General features: G+C 51.4%; 2 protein-coding genes across 2 annotated transcripts in view; both read left to right on the forward strand.

Moving 5' to 3' along the window:
* Positions 1 to 10,864, forward strand: part of EIF3B (eukaryotic translation initiation factor 3 subunit B) — a gene marked incomplete at its 5' end in the record, with an annotated part of 30,889 nt that extends 20,025 nt beyond the window's left edge. Inside the window, 9 exons of the mRNA XM_080703339.1 lie at positions 357 to 429; positions 3,235 to 3,357; positions 7,361 to 7,439; positions 8,065 to 8,203; positions 8,833 to 8,958; positions 9,449 to 9,526; positions 9,899 to 10,007; positions 10,167 to 10,285; positions 10,740 to 10,864. Coding sequence (XP_080559465.1) covers positions 357 to 429; positions 3,235 to 3,357; positions 7,361 to 7,439; positions 8,065 to 8,203; positions 8,833 to 8,958; positions 9,449 to 9,526; positions 9,899 to 10,007; positions 10,167 to 10,270 — 831 coding nt within the window. The 3' untranslated portion in view covers positions 10,271 to 10,285; positions 10,740 to 10,864. The remainder of the gene's footprint in view (positions 1 to 356; positions 430 to 3,234; positions 3,358 to 7,360; positions 7,440 to 8,064; positions 8,204 to 8,832; positions 8,959 to 9,448; positions 9,527 to 9,898; positions 10,008 to 10,166; positions 10,286 to 10,739) is intronic.
* Positions 10,865 to 14,366: 3,502 nt separating this feature from the next.
* LOC308268712 (kinesin-like protein KIF19) overlaps positions 14,367 to 16,782 on the forward strand; it is a gene marked incomplete at both ends in the record, with an annotated part of 53,303 nt that continues 50,887 nt past the window's right edge. Inside the window, 2 exons of the mRNA XM_080703818.1 lie at positions 14,367 to 14,453; positions 15,452 to 15,532. Of these exons, the coding sequence (XP_080559944.1) occupies positions 14,367 to 14,453; positions 15,452 to 15,532 (168 nt within the window). The remainder of the gene's footprint in view (positions 14,454 to 15,451; positions 15,533 to 16,782) is intronic.

The following is a 16,782-nucleotide window of genomic DNA, read 5'->3' on the forward strand; positions in this document are numbered from 1 at the left end:
TCAATAAGTAGCTGAGGTTGTCCTCGAACCATTATCCTCCTGTCTCAGCCTTCCAAATGCTGGGCTTTCAAGCCTGCGCCACCATACACAGCTCAGCCTTATTTTATTTTAATTTGAAACAGGGCCTCACTGAGTTGCTGAGGCTGGCTGAGAACCTGCAATCCTCCTGTCTCAGCCTGCCATGTACTAGGATTACAAATGTCTACCACCAATCCTGGCTAAGGGTAGCATTTTAATCACTTCAGGTATTCATGTGTTTATGGGATGTAAATATTTTATTTTTTAATATATTTAATTGTCCTTTACATCTTTTTCTCTTGCTTTTGATTTCCAAAATGTCACTTTTTTTTTTAAAGGGTGTTGTCACAAATTTTGAAATCTTCCGAATGAGAGAGAAACAAGTACCTGTTGATGTGGTTGAAATGAAAGGTAAGTTTGGTTTTAGTTGTTTTCCAGTGTGACGGGCCACCTGGCTGTTTTATACTTAGCTTCTTCAGCATTTGTGCCAGCTAATTGCCTGAGCAATATTGTTAACTCTCATTGAGGGTGGCCATCTGTAGATCACAGAGCACGGCTGAGTTCCAGCATTGCTTACACTGATGAAAGGTGCCCAATTACCCCCCACCCCCATGTTCACACACACCTCCGTAGCAGAGGAGCCAGGAGCTATAGTTGTTTTCATAGGTTAAGAGTGGGGTTTCCAGTCTACATACAGGATGTGCTGTAAAAGAGTATCTCATTGTACATACAAAAGAGCTGGGCGTGGTGGCACACGCTTGTAATCCCAGCACTTGGGAGGCTGAGACAGGAGGATCCTGCAGGTTTAAAGCCAGCCTCAGCTACTTAGTGAGGCTCTCAGCAACTTAGTGAGACCCCTATTCCAAATAAAGTATAAAATAGGTCTGGGAGTGTAGCCCGGAGGTAGAAGGTCCCTGAGTTCCATCCTCAGTATTTAAAAAAACAACGTGTTTTTGGTCTAACACCAGCTTTGTTTTGTGTGTATTTTGGTTTTGTAATTTCAAAGGGCAGTATTTTTTTTTTTTTTTTTTTTTTTTTTTTTTTTTTGGCAGTACTGGGGATGGAACCCAGGAACATTCTACCTTCTGCCTCCGAGCTACAACCCTAGCCCTAATTTTTATCCTTTTTTTGTGTGTGTGGTGGGTTTGGGGTGACATCCAGGAGCATTCAACCTCTGAGCTATACCCCCTGCCCTATTTTTTATTTTTTATTTTGAAACAGGGTCTCACTAAGTTGCAGAGGACCTCACTAAGAAGCTGAAGCTGTCTGTGGACCGTGGTCCTCCGGTCTCAGCCTCCCAAATGCTGGGATTATAAGCGTGTGCCAACATGCCTGGCTTTATCCTTTATTTTGAAACAGGGTCCCACAGAGTTGCAGAGGGCCTCACTAAGTATCTGAGGCTAAGAATCACGATCCTCCTGTCTCGGCCTCCCAAATGCTAAGATTACAAGGGTACATCACCACGCCTGGCTTCAAAAGGCATTTTTTTATTTAGCTCTTTGATTTGAGTTACTTGCTGTGTGCAGTATTGTTTTTTATTTATTTATTTATTTTTGTGGTACTGTAGTTGGAGCCCAGGGGCTTTTCTAACTCCGAGTTATCCTCCCAGACCTGTTTTTTATACTTTATTTGGGAATAGGGTCTTACTAAGTTGCTGACAGCCTAAGTAGCTGAACCTGGCTTTAATCCTGTGCAATCCTCCTAATTCAGCCTCCTAAGCATTGGGATTATAAGCATGCGCCACCACGCCTGGCTTGATTTTTCTTTTTTAATGGAAGAAACATTATGTGTATTTCACAAAGCTGGCTGTATTTCCCTTGCTCAAGGTTGGTCATTCTGACTCAAAAACTGTTCAATAAACTGGGCGTGGTGGCACATGCTTGTAATCCCATCATTTGGGAGGCTGGGACAGGAGGATTTCACAGGTTTGAAGCCAGCCTCAGCTACTTAGGCCCTTTGCAACTCAGTGAGACCCTGTTTCAGAATAAAGAAATAAAGAATAAAAAATAGGGCTGGAGGTGTCGCTTGAGGTAGAATGTACTGGGAAAAAAAAAAAAACACCCGTTCAATGCTGTATTTCTGCTTTTAGCCAGAAAATCAGCCTGTCTTCTGTTTGACTTTTTGTTTTTGTTTTGCTGCAGAGAAAAGGAGAAAGTACTGAGATTTTTTAAAATGTGAAATGTGACCACTGTGTCAGGACAGAAAGGTTACAGAATTCTGTGTAGGCACGGCCACTGAGTGTGATACAGTGGTGTCCCTGAGCCACACCAGATGTGGGCTCATTTGGGCCTGCTGTGGGGGCACAGCTCCCTGTAAGGGTTGTGTTGTCCAGGTGGCCTTGAGCTCTTGAGACCAGGTGATTCTCTTCCCTCTGCCTCCCGAATAGCTGGCAGTATTCTAAACCCTTCTACCTCTGGGTTACACTCCCAGACACCTATTTTTTTATATTTTTATTTGGAAACAGGGTCTCTTAAGCCAGGGAGGCTGGCTAGCTTTGAACCTGCGCGATCCTCCTGTTTCCGCCTCCCAAGCGCGGGGATTACAAGCGTGCGCCAGGCAAGTCAGCTGCTTTTGAACTTCAGAAATGTGTGCTTTTTCTTGCTGTCCTTTATTCTTTGGTCTTTCTGATGAATTTAAGAATATGAGGGGAAAATCTCTTTGAATAGTAAACTTTTTTTTTTTTTTTTTTTTTTTTTTTGCGGGTCTGGGGATGGAACCCAGGGGCATTCTACCTCTGAGCCACACCCCCTACCCCATTTTTTATCCTTTATTTTGAAACTGTGTCTCACTGAGTTGCAGAGGACCTCACTAAGTAGCTGAAACTGTCCGTGAACTGCGATTCTCTGGTTTTAGCCTCCCGAATGCTGGGATCACAAGCGTGCTCCACCACGCCCGTCTTGAATAGTAAACATCTTAATGATTAGAATGTTCTTGTAAATGATGACAAAGGATGCTAACTTTTTTTTTTTTTTTTTTTTTTTTTAGTGGTACTGGGGGTGGAACCCAGAGGCTTTCTACCTTCAGGCTATATTCTCAGACCTTTTTTTTATATTTTATTTGGAAACAGGGTCTCACTAAGTTGCTGAGAGCCTCACTAAGTAGCTGAGGCTGGCTTTGAACCTGCGCGATCTTCCCGTCTCAGCCTCCCAAGTGCGGGGATTATAAGCGTGCGCCACCACGCCCGGCTAAGGATGCTAACTTTTTTGTTGATTGCAGAAACCATCATAGCCTTTGCCTGGGAACCCAATGGCAGTAAGTTCGCTGTGCTCCATGGAGAGGCTCCACGGATATCTGTCTCCTTCTACCATGTAAAGAACAACGGGAAGATTGAGCTCATCAGTAAGTCATCTGGCCCATCTTGGGCCTCCTGTCATTCTAGGTGGTAGGTTTGGTCATTGCCCAACCGGGAATGAGTGGCCTGAGCAAGCTGGATTTGATGTAAATAAGTTGGGTGTGGTTCACATAATATATATATATTTTTTTAATTTATTATTTTTTTAATTGGTGCATTGTAATCATATATCACATTGGAGTACAAGACTTGAGAGGATATATAAGCACACATCATCCAATTAGCCCTCATCCAGCCCCCATCCCATTCCCTCCCCCTCCCTCTATCCCATACTTGTTTGGTGATTAACTTTGATACATTTGTTTATGTACCTCCTGGGTTTGAAAGAGGCTCCATCTTCTCCTCTTCCATACCTGCTGATTGGTCACCTTATTTGCTTCACTATAGGGCCCTTTCTATAGCTCGATCTCTTCCTGTTGCCCCTTTCCTCTTAGTTTTTGCTGATTAGGGAAAGCATCTGATTTTTATTTTCTGCGATATTTCTCTGTGCATGCCGCGTTGCAAGTACCGATCCCACTCTTGATGGCCCCAGTAGTAGCCTGGCTACCCGGTGGACTGATCCAGACCTCGCTGGCTCATGCAGCGGCCTTGCCTCATGGGAGGCCCTGATTTTGGTCTTGCTGGCCCCAACACCAGCCTAACCCCTCAGCTGGCTCCGATCCCGGCCTTGGAGGCCCGAGTAGCGGCCTTGCCTCACGGCAGGCTCCGATGCTGGCCATTGGCCCTGGCATTAGCCTAACCCCTCGGTAGGCTCCGATTCTGGCCTCGGAGGCCTCAGTAGTGGCCTTGCCTCAAGGAAGGTTCCGATGCCGGCCGCTGGCCCCAGCACCGGCCTAACCCCTTGGCAGGCTCCAATCCAGGCCTCGGAGGTCCCAGCACCGACCTTTTCCTCACGGTGAGCTCCGGACCATGGCCTTGCTGGCCCTGGCACCAGCTTAACCCCTCAGCAGGCTCCGATCCCAGCCTTGAAGGCCCCAGCACTGGCCTTGCCTCACAGCAGGCTCCAATCCCGGCCTCACTGGCCCCAGCATTGGCCTAACCCCTCAGCAGGCTCCAATCTCGGCCTCAGAGGCCCCAGTAGTGGCCTTGCCTCACGGCAGGCTCCAATCCCAGCCTTGCTGGCCCCGGCACCAGCCTAACCCCTCGGCAGGTTCCAATCCTGGCCTCAAAGGCCCCAGCACCGGCTTTGCCTCACGGCAGGCTCTGATCCTGGCCTCACTGGCCCCAGCACCAGCCTAATCCCTTGGCAGGCTCCGATCCCGGCCTCGGAGGCTCCAGCACCGGCCTTGCCTCACGGCAGGCTCCAATCCCAGCTTTGCTGTGTCTGTCGCCAGCCTCACCCCTTGGCAGACTCCAATCCGAGCACCCTCTTCGCCCAACCAATTGTCCTGCGTTCTCGAGGATGCGTGGTGGTAACATTCTGCCTCTGGGGTTATTATTTCAAAGGTTTCAGGTATAATGCATCAGATCTCTGCCTCCCGAGTACTGGCCACTGCCATTGCCACTGCCTCCACCATTTCAAATCCTTCCCAAGCTCTTTTTCCACTCTGAATGTTGTCCAGTGTTCCTAAGCATGCGTGACGGTAGCATTTGACATTTGGTGTAATTTCTCCAAAAAAATAAGGTTGGTAGGATCCGATTTCTGCTTCTCCTGATACAAGTCTCCACCGCCATCGCGGAGACCGCTTTCAACACCGCCTTTCTCCTTGGTCTCCGCTAAACTCTCTCCTTACAGGTGATGTCCAAGATTCTTAACAATATAGAGAAACAGCAGTCCTCCTTCACGGGGAATTTTTCCATAAGTTCCAGTGCATTTGGATAGGTTTTGTCTGCATCTCCAGTGTCCTGGCATCCACCACAGCTTTCTTAACCCCTCTCCGATATTTTTTCTTTTCCTTTCCTTTTTTTTTTTTTTTTTTAAATAAGAGAAGACAGTGTATGTGGTTTGAGGAGGTAGTAGGATCAGGCACTCAGTAGCACTGTGACCCGGTCGGTTTCCCCATGGGTCCAGCGTGCTCTGCACTACCCTTCCTGGGGCCCAGAGTCCTGCGACCCCGGCCCCGGCTGTTCCGGGGTCCAGTGTGCTCCGCCCGACCCCTGTCTGGGACCCAGGGTCTTACTGGGCCCGGTTTCTCCAGGCGTCTGGCATGCTACGCGCCGTCTGACCCGGGCCCCGGCTGGCGTGCCCTGCGGGACCGCTGCCCGAAACCCAGGGTACTGGGCCCTGTTTCTCCAGGGGTCTGGCGTGCTACGCACCGTCCGGCCCGGGGCCCAGAGTCCTGCGACCCGGGCCCCGGCTGGCATGCCCCGTGCAACCCCTGCCCGGGACCCAGCGTCTTACTGTGCCCGGCTTCTCCAGGGGTCTGGTTCACATAATATATATAATAAGTGGTGACAAGGCTGCGATGACTCTCTGGAGGAAACACTTTGCAAAAAATCTGCACAGCCTGGGGTTCTGAGCCCTTGGCATTTGTTGTAACTGGTGTTTTCTAAGATCCCATCCTCAGCTGTTCTGGGTGAAGTTAGATTTTTTCTTCTTGTCCTGTGGCTGCCATCTCTGGGCATAGGGCTCATCTCATTGAGGAAACACCTCTGCTGCTTAGCCTGGGTTGCGTCCTTCTGCCTCTGGGCCTGCTGCAGAGCTCTTGCTAGGGTCAGGCTCTGCCTGTGGGTGTGCTCTCCAGCCCCACATTTTGTTTCTGGAGGGGGTCTCATTCTCGTTCCTCATCTTGCGGTAGGCAGCTGCCTGCCCAAGCGAGGCTTCCTGAAGACATCTGCTTCTTAGGCTGTCATCCTTGTGTGTCCATAGTGCTTTCCACATGGGGGTTAGCCTACAGCAGAGGCTCATAGACACCATGGGATTGATGAGTGCTCCCACAGGACAGTCTGCCCCGCACACAGGGCCACAATCATGGCTGTATCCCAGGACCCAAAGGGGCTTCGTGTGCCTTGAATGTCTTTTCTCAGGGCAGTTCTGCAGAGTCTAGTTCTCACTTTGCCACAGCTTACCAGTGTTTGCAATAGGGTCACTTGGCTGTGTATCCCCAAACCAGTTGTATTATTAGTTCTCATTCCTTGTTATAAAACAGACTCAAGGAAGGGGGAGGGTTACTGGGGATTGAATCCAGGGGCATTCTACCTCTGAGTTTACACCCCAGCCTATTTTTTATTCTTTATTTTGAAACACGGTCTCGCCAAGTTGCAAAGGGCCTCACTAAGTATCTGAGGCTGTCTGCGAACTGTGATCCTCCTGTCTCAGTCTCCCAAATGCTGGGATTACAAGCATGAGCCACCAAGCCTGGCTGGGTGGCTTTTTTAAATGTATGATACCCTCCCCTTCCCCCATTTTTCTTCATGGTACTGTGCTTTGAACCTTGGAGGCATTCTACCTCTGAACTACACTCCCAGTCTTGTTTTATTTCTTGTTTTGAAACAGGGCCTTGTGAAAGCCGTGCATGGTAGCACATGCCTGTAATCCCAGTACTTGGGAGGATGAGACAGGAGGATTGCAGGTTCGGGGCCAAGTTTAGCAACTTAGACCTTGTTTCAAAAATAAAATATAAGGGCCGGATGTGGTGATGTATGATTGTAATTCTAGCATTTGGGAGGCTGAGACAGGAAGATTGCATTTTGTGGCCAGCCTCAGCTACTTAGTGAAGCCCTTTGAAAATCAATGAGACCCTGTTTCAAAATAAAGAATAAAAATAATAGGGCTGGGGGTGTAGCTCAGAGGTAGAATGCCCCTGAGTGCCATCCTCAGTACTGCAAAAAAAAAAAAAAAAAAATAGGGCCGGTGGATATAGCCTGAAGGTAGAATGCCCCTGGATTCAACCCCAGTACCAAAAAAGGATTTTAACTTAGAAATACCTAGATGATGGGTTTTCTACAGTAGTTTTTCAGAGATAACCGTTGGGTGTGGCGTGTTGAGTGGGGCTCTCCCCTCAGCAGTAGAACCATCACAGACTCCTCACAGGCACTTTCTCTTTTCAGAAATGTTTGACAAGCAGCAGGCAAACACGATCTTCTGGAGTCCCCAGGGGCAGTTCGTGGTGCTGGCTGGTCTGCGGAGGTTGGTCCTGGCTCTGGGTCACAGCAGGGCTCCATGTCCCTGAGTCTCTTGCCATAGTCTCTTGCTGCTGTCCCTTTGTGTGGCCATCACTCTCCTGAGGCTTGGGTGGGCCTGGGCAGGTACTTCCACTGATGGCTGGGGAGCCTGTGGTAATGGCCTCCCTGGTAAGCAGTTTTTCTTATGTGAAATCCTGTATCTTTGGGCAGGACAAATGTTTAATTAGGCAGCTATGACACGTCTTTTTAACAATTTGAGTTTTAAATTCCAACTGACCGTATAGAAAAACGCCTTAATTGCCCATTCCCCTGCTATTGTGCAGACTTGTTACTGTAGTTTTGCAGGTGTTGCTATCCTAGGATGTCACTTTAGAGACATTAGTAATAGTGGTACATAGAGCCCTTGTGCACACCGCGCATGTTGGATGCTGTGGCACGGTGCTCTAATAGGGTTGTTATCATTTCCTTGTTAATCCAGAGGTGCTGAGGTGATGGGTTGGGTGCCTGCAGCCCTATAGCCAGGAGTGACTGGCTGGCTTGCTGGTCCTCTCGTCACCCCGCTGGCCCCAGGGCTCTCAGCAGAGCTCTGAGGCAGATGCTTGCAGTCTGACTGCGTGTTGCCTCCACAGCATGAATGGCGCCTTGGCATTCGTTGACACTTCAGACTGCACGGTCATGAACATTGCAGAGCACTACATGGCCTCCGATGTCGAGTGGGATCCAACTGGGCGCTATGTGGTCACCTCTGTGTCCTGGTGGAGCCATAAGGTAGGGGCCTGAGTAGTCTCATCAGAACTAAATGATCTGCGGGCTTGCTGCTGGCTCCCATGCTGTTGGTAAAGTGCTGAGCCTGCTTCCAGCTCCTCAGTCTCGTTGATCTTGTTTTTAACTTCCTGAAATAGTTTAACTTTGGCAAGAGGGCTGAGGTTAGTGTAGGTGAAAGTCAGAGGGTGTGGGGACAGAAGAGGGGACCATGCCTGGAGCAGTGTCTGCCTGGGAGGGTGTGGTGTTCCCTAGATTTTGCAGGGAGAGGAGTCATTTCCTTTAGCGTCTTAGAATCCTTTCAGAAGTCTTAGAGCACTTCTCTGCCCACAGGGTCAGTGTGGAAGTGCACAGAGCAGCCTGGGTGGTGTCCTCCCACCTTACAAGCTCACTGTGCCCAGCCTGTGATCCTGTCTCACTAGGTTGATGAGTCTCCTTACTTGCTGAGGCTGTTCTCGAACCTGCAATCTTCCTATCTCGGCCGTCTGTGTGTGTGTGTGTGTGTGTGTGTGTGTGTGTGTGTGTGTGTGTGTGTTTGGCAGGCGCAGGGGTGGTTGTTACCTCTGCTGGCAGTAAAGGTCTTTCTCTGTGACCTGCTAGTGGCAATGGCTCAGATGCCCCCTGCTGTCTTGTAGGTGGACAATGCTTACTGGCTGTGGACATTCCAAGGACGCCTTCTGCAGAAGAATAACAAAGACCGCTTCTGCCAGCTGCTCTGGAGACCGAGGCCCCCGACACTCCTCAGCCAGGAGCAGATAAAGGTCTGGGGACTCCTCCAGTCTCGGGTTGTGAAAGTGATCATGACACTAAAGAACAGTGATGGTGTTTTTTATTAATGCTAGGGTGGTAGAGAAAGGGGGATAGAGATGGTATCTGGTGGGGCCTTTGCAGAGATTGGAGTGGGATATTTTCTGGGTAGTGAACTTCCAGGTGGTTTAAGGTGGCTTCTGCCTAAACTGGAGGGGTGGGGAGGTGCCAGGGGCTGTAACCGTCCTGATGAGATTAGAGGAGAAACATCTGGGATTCATCATTGTGGAAGAACGGGCCAATGGTATTAGGTCAAAGCTGAGAGGAGAGTGTAAATCCCAGGAAAGAGCTGAAGTGACACTCAGAAATGATGGTGTGCTGGAGTGTCCCTGCAGGCTGTATGCGACTAATCATTGAGGATGTCATTTCATGTTGGCATTTTGAAGACTGCCTTTGTGGTTCTGGCTTTGAATGTTAATCCTGAGTGACTTGTCTTTGTTTCAGCAAATTAAAAAGGATCTGAAGAAATACTCTAAGATCTTTGAGCAGAAGGATCGTTTGAGCCAGTCCAAAGCTTCAAAGGTTAGCCTGGCTCTGGGAGCTGAGGGCATGATAAAGATTGCCGCAGAGGCTGATGGCAGAGGAGGATGGCGTTGAGTGGGGAGGAGGGAGGAGGGTTGGGGGGGCAGAGAGCGCTGCTCCTCCCTTGGATACCCACCTGTTCTGTGGGGGAGGGTGTAGACCAGCAGTGCACCTGAGGCAGATGCACGACCTGGCCTGGTGGCTAACTTTTCACTTGCAAAGGGGAGGCGGCAGAGGTAGACATGGGAGCAAATGTACCCTCTGCCAGGTGGGTGGTCCGCCATCTGAGGAGGTGCAGGCAGAATGCTTCCCCTTGGGTTAAGCAAAAGCATGGTGATGGTGAGTTCTGCCCGTTTTGTTGCCTGGCTGTAGGAATTGGTGGAGAGAAGGCGAACCATGATGGAAGATTTCCGGAAATACCGAAAAATGGCCCAGGAACTCTACATGGAACAGAAAAACGAACGTCTAGAATTGAGAGGAGGTAATGGGGAGGTTCTGAGCTGTCCCACTGTGGCGAGGTGCGCTGCCCACTGGCCAGGCGTGCTCCCGAGCACCTGCCCCACTCCTCATCCCAGCGGGAGCCCCCTCACCCGCGGTGAGCTTCCATACCCTGAGGGTCAGCACAGCTTTGTCCTCTCAGGGGTGGACACTGATGAGCTGGACAGCAACGTGGACGACTGGGAGGAGGAGACCATCGAGTTCTTTGTCACTGAGGAGGTTATTCCTCTCGGGAGCCAGGAGTGACCTGAGCACTGTGTGGTGAGACTCCCTCGTGTGTGGAACACCTGTGGACTAGTTTTTCTTCCTTACCCCATGTGCTAGAAAATACCTTAAGGTGGAGTCAGAACCAGTTTCACCTCCGGGTCGGTCAGGTGTTGGGTGTTGAGTCGGTCTTGGGACATGACTTCCACCCGCTGGCTGGTTTGGAGATGGTGTGGTCGGGTCTTGGGCTATGAGCGAATGGTGGCCAAGGCGGTGCTTGGCTGTAGTGGGAGGTGCAGGGGAAGAGGTGAAAGCTGCCTGTCTCGAGGCCTCTGCTAGTGGACAGCTTTGAGTGCCCACAGGGGCTGCCTAGGACAGGAGTGCTAAGCTACCAAGTCAGGTGCTGCCTGGCGTCGTCCCTGGGACAGCAGCCACCTGGGAGCAGGCTGTGTGTGCCAGGGCTTGTGTGGGGCTGAGGCCCCTGCTGCGGTTCACTGTTGTCTCCTTGCAGCGTCGCCACGTCACACCCTGGAGCGGAGGCTGCCTTCTGCAGAAAGCCTACACAACTCCCGAATCCTCGCCTGTGCTTCCTCCCACTCTGGACTGTGAATGCATCTGGGACTCTTCCATCTTGACACTTTCTGTGCCTTCAAGCCCCTGGTGTGCACAGCGGGGAGGTTTCGAGGCGCTGCTTTCACTTTCTCCTGGATTTCATGACCGCCAGTGTTTTCTGTGGACTCGCCACAGTGCTCCCGGCAGGCCCCTCCAGTCCTGCTCCTGTGGTGTGTCCAGGGGCTCTACCACAGCTGAGCAGAGTTTCTGTTCAAGGACTTGGCTGTTCCTGCACAGGCCAGTGTCGGTTGTCACGGGGACAGCATACCGCCTGTGTCCCGGTGAGCTCAGGAGGCACCACAGCGCCTCATACCCCGCCGTTCAAGTTGTGACAGGTTCTCTCAGCAGGTTGAACGTGGAAATAAAAGCAAACCTGTATGACAAAGCTGTCTTTCTCCTGTCTTTGCACATGGATAACGACCTTGACTCTGGTGCCTCTGCCTGCCCCTCTCCCACAGTGGTTAGGGTCTGCGTCCACCCCACCATGGGTGCTGCTCAGACACACACACTCGGCTTGTAGAAGGCTTGTTTTGATGGCCAGCAGGGAGAGCCCAGCTTCTCTGCTGTCCCTCCAGCCTGCCTGAAAAACCACATACCACTTCTCCCTATGAGAACTGTAGACTTTCTGGAGTTAGGTTGGAAAATTTGCATCAGAGCATTACTGTAGCCTCTGCGATGTCCTCTGAATATTTAGCTTTTCCTCTCAGAAGGGGAGGAACAGGTCCCTGTGGTTTCATTTGTTTTATCTGTAGTGTCTGGCTACCCATTCATCTGAAATTGTAGTCTCTCATCTCTTCCTGCATTTCATGAATTGAAGCTGCCTTAAGAGCAGGAGGGGCACTCCTGGGCTCCACAGCCACACAGTGTCTGCAAACCTAAGGCATGGGTAAAACTGGACAGGCTGTCATGTACAGGGCAGCGGGTGGAGGCCAGCTGGGAGGTGGTGCCTGGTCTCAAGTTCCTTACTAGCCATCTTGAGGAATGAGGCTGAACCCTAGACTACCTGGCAGGCCCATCGAGGCTTCTGGCCATGTGACTGGGTGTTCCCAGGAAGAGAAGGAAAGCACTTCTGCCTTTCTCGTGAGCCTCTGATTCCTCTTTCCTCTGGTTTTCCCCAAGATTCCTGCATTATTTCTGTCTAGCCATTTTTTCTCATTCCGTATGCCTCGACCCCCCTTTTTTTAGTATTCCTGTTCACTCTTGTATTCTTTAGTGTGCTGTTGCCTTAATTTTGTGGCAATGGGAAGGCACATAGTTCTATCATATTAACAGATTTTTAATAGCTTTCCATTTTTTTTCACTATTTTAAACTCAGTTGTAATTATTTTACATGGTTTGTAAATAAAAGAATTTCTGAAACACTCATGCTTGCTGTCTTCTGCTGTGGAGGTTGTGTTCCCAGTCTTTGATAAGGGGAAATTCCTGACCCATCCCAACGCCAGAGGAGGCCAGGGCTTAGGTTGAGGCTGGGATCTCGCTGCAGGCTTTGTGTTCACCAAGTGTCGGGGAGAACGCTGGGACCACACATCTCCACCAAGCTCCTGTGTGAATTGGGCGGGGGCCTTTACTTTCAGGGAAGGGAGATGGGGACGTGGGTTCTAGAGGGCTGACATTTTCTCCTCATTGATGTGGCAAGGATTTCCTGATGCCCAGCATCAACCTAGATGTCAAGAAAAAGAGACATGCCGGGCGTGGTGGCGCACGCTTGTAACCCCCGCGCTTGGGAGGCAGAGACAGGAGGATCTCGCTGGTTCGGAGTCAGCCTCGCTGGCTTAAGAGACCCTGTTTCCAAATAAAAAAATATAAAATAGGTCTGTCTGGGAGTGTAGCCCGGAGGTAAAGGGGCTTCCAGGAACCCAGTACCACCAAAAAAAAAAAAAAAAAAGGAAAAAAGACATGACCAAATGCAAACTGTTCCCACCCAGTTGAACTGCATTGCTTGGCTTCTGAAAAGGCCTCGTGGTGCCTCCAGGAGTCTGAGAGCCCTTGGTGTTCTTGAGGGGTCATTAAGTGAGGCACAGCCTCTGCTTGGTGCAAGTGCACCTCTGCTGTCCCCTCAGCTCTCTTACTTGGGCTCAGGTTTGGGCTTCATGGATCCAGTCATTGTGCTCCTCAGAAGGCTGAGTCCAGAGGGTAAGTTGAGGCCAGACTCAACGCCTTAATGAGACGTTGTCTCAGAATAAAAGGGTTAGAGCAGGTTCAAAGCCAGTCTCAGCAACTAATTGAGGCCCTGTCTCAAAATAGCCAGGCATGGTGGCATCTGCCTGTAACCTCAGTTCTTAAAAGGCTGAGACAAGGGTAGCAGGTTTAAGGACAGCCTCGGCAATGTAGAGTCTTAGCAACTTGGTAACTAGCAAGACCCTGTTTCAAAACAAAAGGGCTGGAAGTAAAATGCCCCTGGGTTCAATCTCTAGTACCATTTAAAAGTTTTGTTTTTAAAGGGCTGGGGGTATAGCTGCATAGTAGAGCATCCATGGGTTCAATTTCCAGTACTGGAATTGATCCTTCCTACCTACCTACCTACCTACCTACCTACCTACCTACCTACCTACCTACCTACCTTCAGTACTGGGGATGGAACCCAGGGGCATTCTACCTTCGAGTGAAACCTCCAGCCCTATTTTTTTTTTTTCTTAATTCTGAAAAAAATTCTTACTGAGTTGCAAAGGCAGGAGCACCATGCAGCTGCAGCACCCTCCCTGGTCCTGGCTCTGCCTGTGTTGAGCAAGGCCACCCTGCACTTTGATGACCTGCAGGACCTGGCAGATACACCTGCTGTGGCTGTGCAAGTTCACAGGGCAGCGACTTCCCTGGGGATAACAGTGGAAAAGTTGAGCACAGCATGGATTTGCCCGATCAACCCTTAACAAGCTCTGGGTGTACAGTCTGAGCCTGGGAGAAGGCCTGGAAATCACATCCTACTCCCTCGGGGACTTGCAGGTCATCTGGAAAGCACAGCCCTAATCCTTTTCTTTCCCTTCAGCTGTTGCTGTTGGTCCCTTTGGGTGAGAAAGCCCCAAGGCCACCTTGAGCTGCAGTGCTGAGGCAGCCCCTGGGGTTGGTGGCATATCAGGCGTCATCATGGGCATCCCTTGTAGCTGCCTCTCCTGGGGTGGGAGAGCTGCATTCTGCCCTGGGAAGAGAGGGCCAGTCCCTCTGTCTCCGGGGCAGGTGTCGGGCAGGCTCACCTAGGACCCCGGAGGCCCGTGGAAACCAGGGTTGCTGTGGCATCAGCTGAGTGTGCAGACAGAAGGGCTGATGCCTGTAGCTGTCGTGTGCAGATGTGATCGGGAGTTCTTTCTGCCCTGCTGCTTGGGGCCCACTGGAACCACCTGGGCTGTCTTGGCCGTGGAGAGGGTTAGAGGCAACACTAGGGTTGTAAACTAGCGCAAGCCCTGGTGCCATTCCCCCCTGGGACCCAGATGATGTCATGTGCCAGGGCGGGGCTGAGCTAAGACAGCTCTTGCCTCTGCCTCTGCCAGGCTAGCAGGAAGCTCCAGGGTAAGCAGGGAGGTTAACCCGCAGTATGCCTTCCCACCAGGTGGCTGGCCTCTCCCCAGGCCGGGGTAGCCCGGCCTTAAGGGAAGTGGAGCCCAAGGACCAGCAGCTCATGGTGAGTGCCCCTTCCTCAGTGCCCTGCCAGCCCAGCTGCCTGGGCCCCTTTTGGTCCTACCTCCCCATACTCAGAACCCAGTTCTCTAGCATCAGTCTCTTAATGGCTGGTCTCATGTCCAGGACCTCACCTCTGCTCCTCCACTTTTCCTTCCTGAGGCCTAGTGACCCCATGCCCTCCTCATCCCAAGTCTCCAGACCCCTCACTCCCCAGGGAAGGCAGGCTAGACCCGAACCCAGGAAGAGGGAGAGGTGGGCATTGTGCTTCTCAGCCCGCCCCCAGGCCCCAGCCAGACCCACCAGCCTGTGACAGTTTGACCTTGGGTGAGCGGAAGCCTGGGACCAGCCCCAAGCCTGTGTGGGCTGGTTAAAGAGAGGCCGGCGTGCCTAGCCACAGCACATCCGTGGTCCCATCCCAGAGGTCGCCCGTGGGTCCCTCTTAGGAAAACAGAGGAAACCAGCTGGGCAAAGAGCACAGACATTCGAGGATCCCATATGGGTTTCCTGTTGGGAAACAGGTCCTTCTGAAAGCACTCACTGCCGGCCTGAAGGGCGGGCTTGCTGCGGGTCCCTCCCGGTGGTGGTTAAGTTCCCCTTTCGCTGTGTGACCTTGGGCAAGTGCTTCGCCTCCCTGTGCCTCAGCCTCCTCTTCTGCTCCACGAGGGGGACCATAACCAGGTGTTCCTCGGGGTAGCTGGGAAGCATGAACAACTCTGTGCAAGTGTTAAGCAGCTAGGGCAGGGGCTAGGGGTGTGGTCAGTGGTACAGCCTCTGTACCACTTGCTCATAGGAGGTAGTGTCTCCTATGAGCAAGCCCCTGGCTTCCATCCCCACATCAGGAACAAGAAGAAAAGGAAAAAGGACAAAGCCTGGAGGGGCGCTCGGGGGCCAGGCCTTTGCAGCTTCATGGGTGGGGTGCAGGGGTCTTGGGGTTTGAGGAAGAAGAGGGAGCAGTCTCAGAGGGACGCCGTGGACACGTTGCTCCCGTCCGGCCCACAGGTTGCGCTTCGAATCCGTCCACTCAACACCGCAGAGCTGGAGGAAGGAGCCACGGTCATCGCCCACAAAGTGGGGGACCAGGTGAGGCTGGAAGGCACAGAAGACATGCCCACAGTGGTCATCAAGCTGGCCCGTGCATGTGTTACCCGTGTCACCCATACCCTCACTCAACGAACTCACGTACAGAGACCAGACTCCAATCCAGAGCCAGAGGGGAGGCTGCCAGTGCACCCCACCCATCTCTTTTTTGTTTGTTTGCTTGTTTTTTCAGTAGTAGAGATCAAACCCAGGAGCATTCTACCTCCAAGCTACACCACCAGCCCTATTTATTTTTTATTTTGGAACAGGGTCGGCTGGGCATGGTGACACAGATTTGTAATCCCAGTACTTGGGAGGCTGAGACAGGACGATCACAGGTTCAAGGACAGCTTCAGCAGTGTAGTGAGACTCTCAGCCACCTAGAAATACCCTGTTTCAAAATAAAGAATGAAATAGGGCTGTAGCTCAGAGGTAGGATGTTTCTGGGTTCAATCCTGAGTATCACAAAAAGAGAGGATCTTGCTAAATAAATTGCCAAGGGCCTTGCAAAATTGCTGAGATTGGCCTCGAACCTGAAATCATTCTGTCTCAGCCTCCCAAGTACTGGAATTACAGGTGTGTGCCTCACTGGGAGCAGACCCAGGCTCCAGGGCAGGTGGGCGAGGTCTGACGAGGAGAAGCAAGAGCCCCTTGACCAGAGAGGGCAGGGGAGGCGAGGCTGGGCGGGCTGTTTTGGCAGACCTGGGTCTAGATGCGCTGTCAGAGCTCCAGGTGCCTGCTGTGCAGCGGGTGGAACGTGACGCAGCCTTCCTGCCACTGCCATGGAGTTCTCAGAGATGGCTCAGAGCTGAGCTGCCCACACAGTTAGAGGGGCTTTTACCTTTGGTTGCCACTTGCAAGAACAAATGTCAGATTTGGGGGTAAAACACTGTCAAATGAATGGGAGATGCCCGTTTGTCATGAGGACGGCATCTTCTTGTGAGGAATAAAACGTGGCTTGGAACGGATGTTTGAACTCAATGGTAAAGGGCCCAGGATGGTACTGGTGGGAGGTCCCTGCCAATAGCTGCCCGCCGGGATCTGATTGGTCAGGAGGAAGATGGATAGAGCATTGGGCGACAGGGGAGGCTGATAGAAGTCAGGGTGAACTAGCACTGAGCCTGTAGAAAACAAAGCAAACCACGGCTGTTATGCTGAAGGAGCAAAGCGTTTTGCAGGCAAGGCTGTGGCTTTGCTATAAGGAGGCGGAAACACGGAGTGTGGCTACCAAAATTCACCACATAATGGTATGA

This window comes from Muscardinus avellanarius, assembly GCF_963383645.1.
Source record: "Muscardinus avellanarius genome assembly, chromosome: 10".
In the NCBI taxonomy this organism is placed as follows: Eukaryota; Metazoa; Chordata; class Mammalia; order Rodentia; family Gliridae; genus Muscardinus; species Muscardinus avellanarius.